This window comes from Ostrea edulis, chromosome 4 (assembly GCF_947568905.1).
Source record: "Ostrea edulis chromosome 4, xbOstEdul1.1, whole genome shotgun sequence".
NCBI lineage: Eukaryota > Metazoa > Mollusca > Bivalvia > Ostreida > Ostreidae > Ostrea > Ostrea edulis.
Window position 1 is genome coordinate 50222228 of NC_079167.1, and position 16696 is coordinate 50238923.

Here is a 16696-nt window from a genome sequence, read left to right on the forward strand (position 1 = left end):
GACCCTGTGACCTTGAACTTTTGAACAGCAAGTGCTAGAGCTTTGATATTTCACATGAGTATTTTCCTTGTGACAATACTTTTCAGTGGGTACCAACTTTTTTGACCCAGTGACCTTGACCTTGGAGTTTGACCTACATTTTCAAAACTTTAACCTTGCAAATAACTTTTGAACAGCACCTGAGAGATTTGATATTTCACATGAGTATTCCTTGTGACAAGACTTTTCAACGGGTACTAAACCATTTGACCTTGGCATCTGACCTACTTTTAAAAGATTTGACATTGGTCATAACTTCTAAATGGTAAATATTAGAGCTTTCATATTGCACATGAGCATTTCTTGTTACAAGATCTTAATACTGGTACCAAGATATTTGTCTTTGTGAACTTGGCCATCTATGGAATTGGCCATTATCGGGGGCATTTGTGTTTCACAAACACATCTTGTTTTTCATAGCACAACACATTGTTGGGCATTACGGAATGTGAGTCGAATTGCAGTAAATTTTTTGATTTTTATGATAATACGTTTTCCTACCGAGCAAATAAATAAATAAATCAATTTCGTTTCTTGAACTTTTTATCCTAGCTGACTCAATTATTCTTTAATGAAATATGGTTGATATATGAGAGTGGAAAGCCCACATGAATGCCCAATCTCTCTAAAGGGAGTGAAACACAACAGCTGAACAACAGCAGAGCCAAGGTGACTCAGGAAGTGATTATTTGGCCCATTGGCCTCTTGTTTTATGTGGTATTGATATGGGCATACCCCCAAATGTATATCCTAGTCATAAATAGGAGAAACCGAATTCCATTAAATCCTTACACATATGCTTTATGTCTCCCCTTCCCAGAAGGGGGACATATTGTTTTAGTGTGAATTCTTCTTCCGCTTCTCATACAAAGTTTGTCCTGGCCATAACTTTTTTGTCTTTTGACATAGGCCTTTGATGTTTGTTATGTGGGTATTCCATGATAAGACAGTGTGTTACATGCAACTTTGCCATGTTTAATGACCTTGAATTGACTTTGACATTTTCCACTTTAAAAATGATCCCTAAAAAGGTTAAAAAAAAGCTATTAGCTGTGAATAATGGAAGGGGAGACATCAGTTTTAGTGTGTTAAAACAATTCTTCCTTGTGTTTTTCTTGAACCATGAACATTTTATCCCCTGAAAATTAACAAATGATTTTATCATAGCTAAACAAGGGAAATGGCTAACATAAATTGTTAATTTACATCACATTTAGGGGTGCTAAAAAACTCTGTTCTAATATTTTCTAAATATGTACAATTGATTGTAAAAATTTATAGAATCAGTTTTGCCATTTCTAGAAACGAAAGACTTCTTGGTGAAATATTACCTGCTGATCAGATAAATATATGATCTATTATGTCATCATATGGGGAATTCCCCTTGGATTTTAACTTTACTGATAATGAACAGGAAGTAAAATGCCTGTATCGCGTCCTCTTTTGATATCAATACTATTATCAGATCATTTTCCAATGTCAACTATTACATGCCATAAATCTTTATTTACAGTTGGTGCAAATAATATTTTGTTTACACATTTCAGATTGTAAGTGTTCATGAAATGATATTATTCACTGCATTTGGGTTCAGTAGAAATTTTATATTTTAATTAAATTACTCTAAAATTGATCGAAGTGGAAAATTTCCAAATGACAAGTGTCAGATCCTAGACCTTTTATATTTTTTAATATGGGTGAGTTGTTTTGGTAAAAATAATACTGTATGTATACTATTTTACCAATTTTAAAATTAAAAAATATATATCATAGTTGTTTTTGCCATTTTACCAATTTCTGATGTAAATTGGCATATTAAGGTTCTGTAATTACCCGTGGAGTACTTCTAAAATCTACTTTAAATTTTTTTTTTTTTTTTTTTTTTTTAACATAGTTCCAGAAACCAAGATTTGGTTTATAAGGGGATTAGGTTACTATAATAGATATATTCACATTTGCATTTAAGTGTCTAGATTGTATTATATGGTAGATGGGGATATATGAAATTGGAAGCATGAGTATTTAATTTGAATAATCCATGTATTATTTATTTATTATTAAAATTTATAAAGCTCAAAATTTTACAAATAAAAATGCTATCAATGGAGCAGATTATGCATAAATTACTAAGTACCCCATATGTACCCATGATGTAAACATTCCTTATATTTTTAGGTCACCTGAGTTTACTCAGGTGACCTTATATAATTGCAATTGGTTGTTGTTGTTCAACGTGCGTTAACAATTGAACATTATTAACTTCTTCTTGATAATCACTATTCCAAGTCTTTTCAAATTTGGTATGAAGCATCTTTGGGACGAGGGAGACATAAATTGTAAATTTCAGGACTCCTGCACCCCCGGGGCCCTGTGGGAAGGGCAAAAACTGCCCAAAATTGACAAATTTTCATAAATCTTCACAAGAACTGCACATGTGTAAGAAAACCTAAATGCATCTAGTGATGTAGAGCTGGAAGGCCTCTACCAAAATTGTGAATTTCATAATCCCCACTGTAGGGGTTCTGACCCCAGGGCGGGGCCAAATTTACTCTATAGTGTTTATGTGTAAAACACTTAAATAACATCTTCTTTCGTGGTATTGATACTGAATTGAAATCAAATAGATATTTAAAAAGAGCAGGTTGTCCTTTACCAAAATTGTGAATTTGATGATCCCAGGGGTAGGGGTTTTGGTATCATGGTGGGGCCAAAATGGTCAGTTATTAAATGTGTGAACAATAGAAATTTTAACTTCTTCTTAATAACTATTATTCCAATTCTTTTCAAATTTGGTATGAAGCATCTTTGTAAGAAGTTGGACATGAATTGTAAATTTCAGGACTCCTGCACCCCTGGGGCCCTAGGGGAAGGGCAAAACCTGTCCAAAATTGACCAATTTTCAAAAATCTTCTTCTCAAGAATTGCACACATGTAAGAAAAACTAAATGCATAGTGATGTAGAACAGGAAGGCCTCTCCCGGGGATAGGGGTTCTGACCTAGGGCAGGGCCAAACTTGGTATATAGTGTTTATGTGTAAGTTTTCTAATACTATATAAAATCTAAATGCATATTTGCCCAGGTGACCGATGAAAATTTTAAAACAGTGTAATTCTTTAATAATTCTTCACTCATATATTTCTGATGGATATACCTGTGGGCCTCTTGTTGAATATTTACATTTCCAATGTTTTTGCCTTCAGTATCTTTACTAACTGTAATGATAACCATTTCCTCATGAATGCATTGCAGATGTGAACAATGTGCATGATTTTTGATAAAAATATATCATGTCCATTCTAACAGCAGGGAAATCAAAAAGAAATGAAAGTAAGAATGTATTAAATATAAGAAATAAATTTCATTTTTGAAAATGCATGAACAAGGGCATGAACTGCAATGCTTTACTCCAGCATACTTTTCATAAAGCACTAACATGCTGACATGAAGCATGCTGGTGTAAAGTCATCGCAGTTTATGCCCTCATGTATTTTCAAAAATGGAAGTTCATTTCTGAACAATTTGAAAACTGTAATTCTTTAATAATTCTTCACTCATATATTTCTGAATGAGTAAAACTAAGTATTATACTAAGAGATAAAACTTGCATTCTTACTTCAGGCATAGTTGCAATCAATTGAATATAAGACAGAGACAATTTTTTTTTTATCTTATAGTTGTAAGATTTTTATGTGAAAATGGCCACAGGGTTTTGTGTCAAGTTGAAAGGTTGCCTTTACGTGACACTAGTGCTTATATTTCTATGTATAATGCAGTGAAACAGCAAATGTTTATTGCTGACAAAACAGTAGGGAACTTGTAAATATACAAAATTAATGTGTATTATTGAAATAAATTGAAATAATATCCTGGAGAGAGATGACGAAGAAAGATCACAGAGAGTTCTCTACTGCTGACCCTCATGATTGGAAAAAATGCCGAGATCTGAGCTGAGATCTGCCATGCGTGCAGCTAGCCAGATACCTGGAAGGGGGCCCACTAGTGTGGACAATACCCATACATCTGCATGTAAATAAAAAGGAACCGACAACAACTTAGTTACATGTTGATTTTTTGCTATAAAAGATAAAATGGTTTTAAAAAATCAGAGAAAAGTAAATCATGTTAATTGAATATTTAAGTAAATATGATTAAAATTTACAGTTTTTATGATGTAGTATGTCAATTTCTAATTACATACTTGTATTATTGGTACATGTTTTTATCTTATCAGCCCTATACACATCATGATAAAACATGTTGAACAACAACTGGTAAACATTAATTCCAGTCACTGCATCAGTATCATCCCTGCAATTTAACTATTCTAACTTGTTTATTTAGGTTTTTCTTTTTTATCTAGTCCTAATATACATGCTTTTTTGTGACACAAGAGGAATGTGAAGTTCGATCATTTTGTCTTATCAGTATTGAATGTCTTATCAATACCATTGTGCATGGGGACTTGTGGGCACACACAAACTGTGTACCCACTCAACTTAGATTTATTTAAGTGTAGTCCCAAATCAATGTTTTCCTTCTTTTTGAAATGGCATATCAGTGGCAAAATGGGGCATTTAACGGATACCATGATCAACTGGATAATGGATATCATAATCCAGATTTTGAAGATGATGTGAATAGTAAGAGGCAGGAGTATCCAAATCCCAGGGAGTTTGGGAATAATCAGTTTCAGAGGAACTCTTATGTTGATGCCTTAGATGATTTTGATTCATCAGAATATCAAGATTTTGATTCACCTAGATATAGAAGTAGAGGATTTGATTTGCAGAGAAATGGAGATTTAGGTACATCAAGGAGCAGAGACTATAGTTCAAGACCTCAAAGTTCTGATTCACAAAGGCTACAAGATGTCAGGTCAAGAAAGTTTGAGAGAAAGTCTTCCAGAGCTAATGACAATTATGCATACAGTTTTGACGATGAGGACCATGCAGATTCAATCCTGGCACAGAGAGGGGAGTTTGGAGGACAGTCAGGGGAGTTTGCTGAAGAGAACAGGAATCCTGAACAATTTGAACAGAGGAACTATGAAGATATAGATATCAATAATTTGGACACAAACCTCAAGAGAAGAAATCGCAGAACACAAAGAGGATATAATGAGAATGATGGTGGGCTTGATAGTGAAAGCAACGACACCAATATTAGAGTTGAGCATTTACAGCAGAATTGGGATGGAAAAGAAACTGTGATAATCAGAAAGAAGAGAAATAAGGACAATTCTGACAGATGGAGTGAGTCAGCTTCTGAACACAGTAATGATAAGTCTCGTGCCATATCCAGAAGTGTTAGGAAGTCAGCTAATGCCAGTACTCTGCCAAGCAATGGAAGACGGATAAAAACTAAGTTAGAGGTTTTAATCTACAGTGCCAAAGATCAATCAGATGTTGCACAAGTTTACAGGTACAGACTTTTAAAAATTCATGAACTTTAAGACCGTTCAGACATTAAAACTGAGAAATAAATGAAATTTTGCTTAATGCAAACATCATTAAGTTACACAAACAAACAAGGAAATCGGAAAACAAACAATTAAACTGCTGCATGATGTCATAATTAAACTTCGATATGCAGAACAGGAAAATTATTATAGATTTCAAAGCCTTTGGTGCTAGTGATACCATAAAAAGGTGACCTATAAGGCCTGTGGGCCTTTTGCTAACTTCTTCTCTAGAATCACAGGCCATTTTTAAACAAACTTGCCATAAAGTTGGGTAAAGGGAATTTGAAATTGTTTAATTGAAAGTGATATTAATTTGGCATCTTTAAAAAAAAGGCAAAACTTATATATGTGGAAGCTTCCTTAAAGAATTGTTCAAATCACCACCCCTATAGAGAAAATCTTTAAAAATCTTCTCAAGAACCATTGGGCCAAAGAAGATTACATTTACATGAAAGCTTCCTGACATATTGCAGATTCAAGTTTGTAAAAATCATGGCCCCCTGGGGGAAGGTTGGGGCCACAATGGGGACCAAAGTTTTACATGCGAATATATATGGAAAATCTTCAGATATGGGCCAAGGTGACTCAGGTGAGTGATGCAGCCCATGGGCCTCTTGTTGTACATGTACAATCCCAGAAATGTTCTACTTTCCCACTTAAATGGTGAACACACAGAGAGCAAATGGTGAATGGTGCATGGTGAACGCATGCAGAGCGAACGGTGAACGCATTTGGTGAACGGTGAGCGTACGGTGAACGTAAAGTGAACGGTGAGCACACGGTGAACGCAAAATGGTCTATTCATTCCGTATATTTAAGATTTTTCCTTGGATTGTACTTAGTTTATGATCAAGTAGAGAATATATATATGAATCCATCTGTTCATTTTTGTGCAAGTGCTGGATGAAAAATTTCTCATGAAATGATCGTGAATTTCACATCAATGCACATAACAATCATGCACAAACAAAAGAAAATTTCATATGTACATTGTTTACAGTATTACATGTACACATACATGTATACATGAAAAACAGAAACATATTTTATAATGTTTAGAATTCTTGACGTTTTCATAAATCATGAATATTGATGCATCATCTCGGTATACTACATGTATTACATTTTGACTCAAGATACATAGTGTTTAATTTCTTAATACAAGAGTATAAACGATGCATGTGAAATAAAGATAGTCTAGTAATTAGCACCAAGAATTTACAGGTGTACATGCATGACTAAAAATTTTCGAGCGTGGTCGTTTGGATGCAATTAAAAAACATCCCCGAAAAGAGTCAAGATAAATGCATTAAACAAACAATACGGGTACCTCTTGTTGACACCTGAACACTTCTAAATAGTATAAAAGGTTTATCCCATGTAGATTTTGCGTAATTCACTTTATTTCAAATATGTGTATAGCATATCGACCTGAGGAAATAATCCCAGAAATAATGTACGTACAAAATAAATAGTGTGACCGTGAATTTACATTTAGATTGTGCAATATATTTGTATATTTTCGATGCGGATAAACTGTTGTACTGAACTATACGTATATCATATGTGGGGCAGAAATGTATGAGAAAAATTTCATCTTTCTATTAGAGACAAACAATACAAAAGTTTCAAATTTGGGAAAAGGAGTAAATACATTTATTGGCAATGTGTTTCATAAATATATGCGTAAAATAATAAGAAATACTTGTTGAATCAGTTTGACATTCGGGCACGAATGTGCATTGAATTGTAGCATCATTTTTTTTTTAAGTTAGAGAGGGGGCTTAAGGAAAATAATTGACTTTTATAAAATTCTTGTCAAGTGAGATACAATAATATGAATTGTGCTTTTGCCCAAACTTGAAAATGTTAAAATGATAATTCAGGTGGGGGGATGATCGAGGTAAATATTAACTGAAACTGCCTCATTTTCGTACGCGTACCTTAGCTTGTTGCTCATTCTTCGCTATACATATACAAGGGTTGAATTCATAACTGCAGGCTCTAATGCATTTCTCTCCCATTCAGAACTTCTCCAACTTTTTAACCAAACAATACTTATGTTTTGTAATGATTATAACAATGATTTATTCAATTTCTTTGATATTGATGAGTGATCTGCAGTTTTCCTTGAATTTTCACACTTGATAATCCTTAAGTTTTTGTACTTTATAAATTAGATTTCTGATATGATAAGAAAGTTTAAGGCAAAAATGAAAAATGAATGTATGCGTAAGAGTGAAAGTATACTTTCACTCTTACGCATACATTCCTTTTTCATTTTTGCCTTAATTGCTATGAAAATCGATCTTTTCACTTTGGTGTTCCAAATACAGTGAACGGTGAATGCTTTGTGAATGGTGAGCGCAAAACTGTATACGAAGAGTGCACCGTGAACACACGGAGAGCGCATGGTGAACGCATGGTGAGCGAACGGAAAAATGGTAAAGTAGAATGTTTCAGGGACTGTAATAGGTCTTTCATATTTCAGTATTTCACATGTATATTTCTTTGACAAGACCTTTTTTTGGTATCAAAATTACTTAACTGCCATATGGGGTGGCATCTGTGTTTCACAAACACATCTTAAAGTTATCTAAACCCAAGTGTGACTATAATAGTTGGGTGGTATATTGTTTTGTCATGTCTTTCTGTCTGTCAAAAACTTCCTCACAAGTTTTGAATGGTGAGTGATAGGCTATCATATTTCATATGTGCATTTCTTGTGAGTATTAAGACTTTTTTTGGCACCAGGGTATGTAAATTGTAACCTTGACCTTGGAGTTTGACCTATTTTTGAGAAAATCTAACTTATTCAATATTTCCTAAACTATTTAAGTTAGAACTTTCATACTTTGTATATAGATTTATTATGGCAAAGTCTTTCATTTCAAACTATGATATTATGATCTTTGACCTTGTAGATTTGTAGTCATGTTAGTGATACATGTATTGGCATTGAGGTATCCCGGTGTTGTGTGAATTTTAAGTTCTGTTATGTTGTGACCCCTTAAGGCTAGTTCGGGGCCGCAATGAAGGGGCTAAAGATTAAAAAAAAATTAATTTAAAATCAACAGCTAAACAACAGCAGGGTCATGGTGACTCAGGTGGCCTGAACATAAGAAGAACCACTGGACCAAAAAAGACAAATTTGTATGAAAGCTGGAGATACAAAATTATTCAAGTCATTATAGCCCCCATGGTTAGAGTGGGGTCACAATAGGGGATCAGAGTTTTACATTCGGATATATAGGAAAAATTCTTTTAAAAATCTTCTCAAGAACAGCAGGGCCATGATTATTTATATTGATATCATCTTCAGATTTAAGATTGTTCAAGTCATGGTCCTGTAGGGTGGGGCAACGTAGGGGATCAAAATTCTTTTTGTTGTTTGTACAATGTACATGTATATGATATATATGTGTCTTTCCTGTAGTTAATTGGAATGAACGAAATGGCATATTTTGGTAGATTGGGGTTTAGTTTTAAGAACATTAGCAACCAGCACTTGTTTATTGATTAGTTTTAAAGTAGTGTGTTTAACTTATTTATTTTTTTGAGTTAACTCAGGTGACCTATTGCAATTGGTTGTCGTTCGTTGTTGTCCATCGTGTGTCAACCATTAACAATTGAACATTTTTGATTTCTCGATAGCTACCATTTCAATTCTTTCCAAATTTGGTATAAAGCATCTTTAGGACAAAGGGACATAAACTGTAAATTTCAGGACTCCTGCACCCCTGGAGACCTTAGGGCAGGACAAAAGCTGCCAAAATTTAACCATTTTTCTAAAATCTTCTCTATGTCATGAAGAGCAAGGACTCTACCAAAATTGTAAATTTCATGATCCTGGGGTAGAGGTTCTGACCCCAGAGTTGGGCCAAAACTTGGTATTATATAATGTATCTGTGTAAAACATTTAGATGGTGGGGATCCAGATTAGAATAGGTCCTCAGTACCCTTGCTTGTCGTAAGAGGCGACTAAATGGGGCGGTTTTTCGGATGAGACTACAAAAACTAAGGCCTTGTGTCACAGCAAGTGTCACACGATTAAAGATCCCTCCCTGCTCAAAGGCCGTAAGCACTGAACATAGGCCTAAATTTTGCAGCCTTTCACCGGCAATGGTGAGTATCTCCATATGAGTGAAATATTCTCGAGCCGTCTCGTTAAACAATATACAATACAATACAATATTTAATGCTATTGAAACTAAATATTTAGAAGGAGTAGGTCATGCTTTTCCAAAATTGTAAATTTCATGATCCCGGGGGGTAATGGTTTTGGTTCCAGGGTGATTATTGTCTAATTTATCATTTGAAAGACTTCTTCATGCTTGGTGATATGCATCGTCGGTTACCCACGGGTGCTTCTATTCGATTATCTCCATCATGAGCGTGAGTGGACTCAAAACCGTGGTTTGCGACGATGGGTGATATGGTATAAAACTAAGTGCATTTTTAGGAAAAGCAGGAAAGGATGTATCAAAATTATGAATTTTGCAACCTTTGGGTTTTGACTCTAGGACAGATCTAAATGAATCATATCATTTTAATGTGCATTACATGCATTGTCCTATGTAAAGTCTTTCATCACTCAGTATAGCTAGGCACTTTCAGGGGCATTTAAAGTAATTCCACCCTGGTGTGACATCATAGATATTTGCAAAATCTATATATTTCATTAAAATTTGTACATGATACATTAAATGATACGTTAAAATGTTGTCAAGGGCAATAACTCCTATGTTGGATTTCTCTAATTGTATCATTATACAATGATTTCCTTGATATCTATAATTAATTTGTATAGGCTATATTTATAAAGCAGCATTGTTCTTAAACTGTTGAAATTAAAATTTTGTCATTTTAATAAGTTTTTATACGCCCATCATTAGACGAGACATATTATGTTATGGCGCTGTCCGTGTGTCTGTCTGGCTGGCTCGCTGGCCGGCCATCCAATATCATGTTTTCCGGACTTTTCCCAAACAGATGCATGTACGACTTTGAAATTTGGTCACAATTTCTCCCTCAAGATGTGTAAGAGTTAGTTTGCATTTCAGCTGGATTGGTTCGTCCTTGACCTACTTTAGGGCTATAAGTAGGTCAAACAGTTTTCCGGACTTTTTTGTTACAGATATTGCCCTGAAATTTACACATAAGTGTTCTCTCGGAGGAATACAAGTTTAGTTTGCATTTCAGCTGGATTGGCCCGTCCGTCCGTGACATACATTATGACTTAAAGTAGGTCAAACAGTTTTTCGGGCTCTTTAGTCCCCTACTGATGAAGTCGAAAGGGACTTTAGGTTTGTGCTCCGTCCATCTGTCCTTCACTTCAGTTTTCTAGACTTTTTTTCTGTTATTGCACATATCTAATTGATATTTGGTGCATTGCTTTGCCATAACAAGGTACAGATCAAGTTCGAATTTAGTCTTGGTCTGTTGCTTTTTCACTTAGTTATGGCCCTTGGACTTAAAAAAAAATAGCATTAATTATCAGTTTTCCAGACTTTTTTTTTGTGCTTGCAGATATTCATTTGATATTTGGTACATTGCTTTGTCATACCAACTTACAGATCAAATTTGAATTTCATGTCGGTCCGTTGATTTTTCATTCAGTTATGGCCCTTGGACTTAGAAAAATAGCATGAATGATTATAGTTTACATCCAAGTTTCTTATTTCTGTAGATAAGAGTATGACACTCATTAAAACTTCTAGCATAGTAATACTACAATGTAGCTAAATTATTCATGATCACCTACATTTCAGTTTATTGACTTGGTTAAAGACCTAAACCTATATTATAAAATTATAAATTTGTCTTTTTTCCTGGTCTAGTCTCTACTCGAATAGTAGTTGATTTCCAACCATTCCTATCATTGTCCCCCAATTTTCCCTTCTAACATAACCTACATAATGAACTTTGAATGTTGCTGTGGTACAGAATTTTTTTTGACCGGTAGGGACCTATTTATTGCCATGCAATACTCTCAGAATGCTTGTTTTCATAATGGGTACAGATATTGCCCTGAAATTTAGTCACAGGCTTTCTCTTGGAGGAATACAAGTTCAGTTTACATTACAATTGGATGGAGCCGTCCGTCCGTGACCTACATTAGGACTAAAAGTAGGTCAAACAGTTTTTCTGGCTTTTTTTCATTACAGATACAGATATTGCCCTGATATTTAGTCTTGGAGAATTACAAGTTCAGTGTGCATTTCAACTGGATTGGTCCATCCTTGACGTTTTTTGGGGCTAAAAATAGGTCAAACAGTTTTCTGGGCTTTTTTTTAAATTATAGATACAGATGTTGCCCTGATATTTAGTCAAAAAAATGTATTCTTGGAGGAATACAAATTCATTTTGTATTTCAGCTGGATTGGTCCATCCTTGACCTACTTTTGGGCTAAAAATAGGTCAAACAGTTTTCCGGGCTTTTTTTCATTACGGATACAGATATTGCCCTGATGTTTAGTCAAAGGCTTCCTCTCGGAGGAGTACAAGTGCAGTTAGCATTTCAGCTGGATTGGTGCACTATGACCTACTTTAGGGGTAGAAGTAGGTCAAACAGTTTTTCAGATTTTTTTCCGGTATGTTCACAGGTATTGCTCTGAAATTATCTCACAACCTTTAGAGCTAAAAGTGGATCAAAGGGTTTTCTGGACTTTTTATCATCATAGATAGATATTGCACCAATGTTTTGTCACAACCTCCCTCTCAGAGAAATACATAATCGGTTCACATGTCAGATGAATTGGTGCACCATATGACCCACTTTAATGCTTTTTTATTCAGAATATGTGTTGTATCAATTCAGAGTGCATGATATGCTTCCAGGTTGAATTTCACTGTCCAACGGGCATGTTATGTATTTTTATCATGGTATTTAATGAAAAAGATTAATGATTAAATTAATCTATAGTACTGGTAAGTGGAAATCAATATAACTTTTCTACTTTGAACCATTAATTTTGATAAGTCCCATGAGGGTGGAGCTTACCTTAAGTTTTAAGAACACATCTTGTTTTATGCTGTTGATAATTATTAGAATAATTAGCTTAGATATGCAGAACAAGACAATATAATATTCTAAATTTCATAGCCCTTGGCATTAGTGATACTGTTACATGTAACTAATACTCAGCTAGGTGACCAATAAGGCCTGTGGGCCTCTTGTTCGATATTGTACTATATACCTGCATGTTTTTTGTTATAGAGATCAAATGTTGGAAGATTCAGAACAAAGTACTGATCATATATGGAGATACCGTCAGGTAAAAATTAAGTGCAAAAACTTTACTTTTTCTTTGGCATTGAACATTATGGAGACAGTTTTTAGTTCACCTGAGCCAAAGGCTCAAGTGAGATTTTCTGTTCCAAATTTATCTGTCTGTTTCATTAGGATTGTAATCTTTTCACAATTTCATCTTCTTTAAATCCATATATCAAGACTTAATTGTAACATATTGGTATAGCCAAATTACTCACAAACACACACATACATGTGTGCTGAAATTTGATTGTATGATGCTTGTAGTGTACTTCTGTAATACAGATTCATTTCTTAATGAAGTGGTCTGAAAGTTGTGAGATATATATTGAAACACTTCACTTAGTGGCATTGTTTAAGTCCCTGCTATTGTGCATGCACATTGTGCTTATAATAATTTTTATTGGATAATAGTTAACTCTTCTTTGCATTGCTTTGAATATACATCTATATTTACTGAGGTACTCGACAGATTAGCATGGTGAAAGTTACTCTACGGAAAGTGCATGCACGTTGGATTGATTCTGATTGGATAATGCTTTGTGTAGCTCTCCTATAAATGAAGGAGATAAAGTGAAATTTTTACGGTATATAATGTCTATTGGATGACTCAATGGAACTTACTAAAACAAATTTGGGGGGGGGGGGGTGCGTTTTAGGAACATCTTGACATGTGTTGGAGGCTAAGATCTGGAGTGTTTACTAATCTCCCCTCCCAACCTTACAATGTAAAATTTTATGAAATTTTCAAATCCTTTAGGCCACATCATGTGCACAGTATTTAAGTAATTATGGACTTGACCATGTTAGTAATATTTAAAGGTTTAATATAGACTTTGTATGGGAAAATATGATGACCAGTTTTTTGGTGCGTAGACAAAAGTTTTTATTATATACTTTCAATTTCATTTAGAAACTAACAATAATTTTATTTTTAACAATTTCTATATTGGTTTAATTGATTAAAAGATGAAAAACACGAAAAATTTGAAAATTCCGGCTTGTGTATTGATTGTGACGTAATGTTTGCAGGCCGGAATGTTTCCGGGCATATATCTATTGTTTCCCCATCATGCTGCATCCACATGCAGTTTGCAGTCTATGTAACCTGTAGTTAATGTTGTATAAACTTTCTTTCTTTTTTGAATTTCCTTCTTTATAAACTGTCTTACTGTTATGCCCTCTGGGCCCAAAATTGGAATAAACTTATCTTATCTTATCTTATCTTATGCCCACAAACTTTTAAAGAGATGAAATTGAAAGTATATAATAATGTGATAGATGCATCCCTATGTTAATTGTGTGGATTAAAATTCAGTTAAGTCATAAAAATCTTCAGATTAAATCAGGTGAGCATTGTGGCCTGATTGGGCCTCCTGATATTAGATTATGGCTAGAATTTCTTCAATTTTTGTACCATCTGATTAAAACTGCATCATACAATAATACCTTACAAGACATGATGGAATCTACAGTCAATTTGATGATTAATTAGATGCTAGTGGACTAATTAAGATTTTCATTCCTTGCGTGATGAAAATCTGCTTCTCAAGCTTTACTGGAAAAATTAATTTTTTATACATAATAGCTAGCTACATTTGTTATATTATTTTTCAAAGTATGCTTGACAAAATTAGGGAACATGAATTGCATTTTTTCCCCTTTTTTTAACATATTGAGATTAAATAATATAGTAAGCTGTTTTAATTTGAACAGTGTAGGTTCTTTATACTCGTAGAGTAATTTTATGAAACATGTAATGAATAGAGCATCTTCCCATTTCAGGAAATTATAACAATTTATTAATAAATTTAATTCATCTTAGGAATTCCAGCACATGTAATGTTGTAATTGATAGTAACATTTGAACAATTTCTGATCACTGGAACAGCAGGTAACATTGCATTACATCTTTTGTTCTGACCTCCATATAAAACTTCGCCAACAAGTCATCTAATTTCTCACACTGGGACGTTTCAGAGTCACCGCTCTCACCTTTTGATGTTAGATATTCACGGAATAACCTAACTGCCGTTGTAGTAGCTCAGTTCGTGTTCTTTGCATCAACATTCTCCATTTAATAGCTAGCTCTCATTTGGTCTTCATTTACAGTCGCAAAACGACCTTTTACTTCTACGTCTGCAGGATTTGCTTCCATATTGTTTAGAAGTAGGTAATGACGTGAACCGGAAAGAGACATACGTCAGTGAATCACATTCATTGTTGCACGTAGCAAAATTTCCCTAATCTATTATTATAAAGTACAGGTCAATTAATCCGAGTTTTTTTATGTTTATAATTAGAAACACCCAGTCAATCCACATTTCCATACTTTGACACGTGATGTCAAACAAACCAATGGTGAAGTGCATTACAATACATAATCCCGTGGGGATCCGGGTTAGAATAGGTCCTTAGTACCCCTTGCTTGTCGTAAGAGGCGACTAAATGGGGCGGTCCTTCGGTTGAGACCACAAAAACCGAGGGCCCGTGTCACAGCAGGTGTGGCACGATAAAAATCCCTCCCTGCTCAATGGCCATAAGCGCTGAGCATAGGCCTAAATTTTGCAGCCCTTCACCGACAGTGGTGACATCTCCATATAAGTGAAATATTCTCGAGAGGGACGTTAAACAATATTCAATCAATCGATCATTAAAATACATAAATATATTATAATTAAAAATCCTTAAATCAGCAAAATAAAAAGCTGGTTTAAAATGTATATACAAGACACTGAGTATTACTTAAAATGTCAGGATACTCTGAATGTGTGTGGTACTGTGTGCATGTTAAAAATCAGGAATTTTAAATAGGATTTGATAACAGAATAACTTTCTTTCTCACATATGAAGGCATGGCAGCATTTTAAACAGAAAGCTAAAGATGTGCTGTATCAATTTGAGCTGTGGTCTGGAGCATTTAAAGAAATTGAAGGTATGGAGCAATTTCATATTAGTTTTCTTAGACTTATACTGATTCAACAAAAATGGAGAAGTTGATGATATTCCCTCATACATAGTAATGCAATATTTCAGGACAATTTGGGACTGCAGTAATGACATACTTCAGGTTCATGAGATGGCTGTTGTTTCTGAATTTCTACTTGATGGTCATTATGATGGGTTTGACCATGGTGCCATATCTAGTTCTACAGAAAAGCCCTTCAGATTTCTGTAACACTGTGCCAGCAAACTGCACCAGCCAAATGAATAGTTCTGAAAATTTCTCTGAGTCTGCATCAACATATCACAACAACTACACTGAACCAACACGGACTGATTTCTATGAGGCTGCTGTCAAGTGTACCAATGAATACAAGGACTCCAACAGTCAATTCCGTACAAATGAAGAAATTGTTAACCAGTTCCTGGATGCACTACAAGGAACAGTATGTATAATCATTTGTCTGTATGATAGTGGTGCTCCAATCATCGATTAAAATAAAAAATCAGTCAATTGTTGGCAAATTCTAAGCGCTTGATTATGAAAATTTTATTCCAATTAATCGGTTTTTAGATTTTGCTTTCTCAATGACTGTAGCTTTTGAAGAATATTCCTGCCATCATCGTAATGGCGGCTGGCGCACATGAAAGCAAAAGTGTCCATACTTGGGGAATAAAGCATGTTGGCATGGTCAGATAGACGTACTTTGATTTAGGCATATAAACGAAGGACCATTTTATCAAAGAGATTCTTGATACGAGCAAAGTCTTGTGTGAATTACGTAGATAAAACCACTATCAAAGGCCATGCACTGTTATTCGATCTGCACGTGTGTATCATGTTTTCGAACTGATTTGTTTTTGTTTTTTTTAAATAAAATATTTTCTTTCCTTTTTTTTCTTTGCTGAATTTTAATTATGCCGAATTACCGTAAATAATGACATGAAATTTTGATATACGGGGATATTATAACCGAAA

The 16696-nt window shown here is 34.5% G+C and overlaps 1 protein-coding gene across 2 annotated transcripts in view; it reads left to right on the plus strand.

Annotated features, from left to right (window-relative positions):
• The window catches only part of LOC130054193 (transmembrane channel-like protein 7), a 94674-nt gene that overhangs the window by 16891 nt on the left and 61087 nt on the right, over positions 1-16696 (plus strand). The window contains exons 1-4 of one of the 2 annotated variants that reach the window (XM_056162864.1): positions 4414-5461; positions 12721-12778; positions 15628-15709; positions 15811-16163. In XM_056162864.1, the coding sequence (XP_056018839.1) occupies positions 4587-5461; positions 12721-12778; positions 15628-15709; positions 15811-16163 (1368 nt within the window). In that variant the 5' untranslated portion in view covers positions 4414-4586. Of the gene's footprint in view, positions 1-4413; positions 5462-12720; positions 12779-15627; positions 15710-15810; positions 16164-16696 lie in introns of those variants that run through there. The other variant, XM_056162865.1, reaches the window with a different exon arrangement.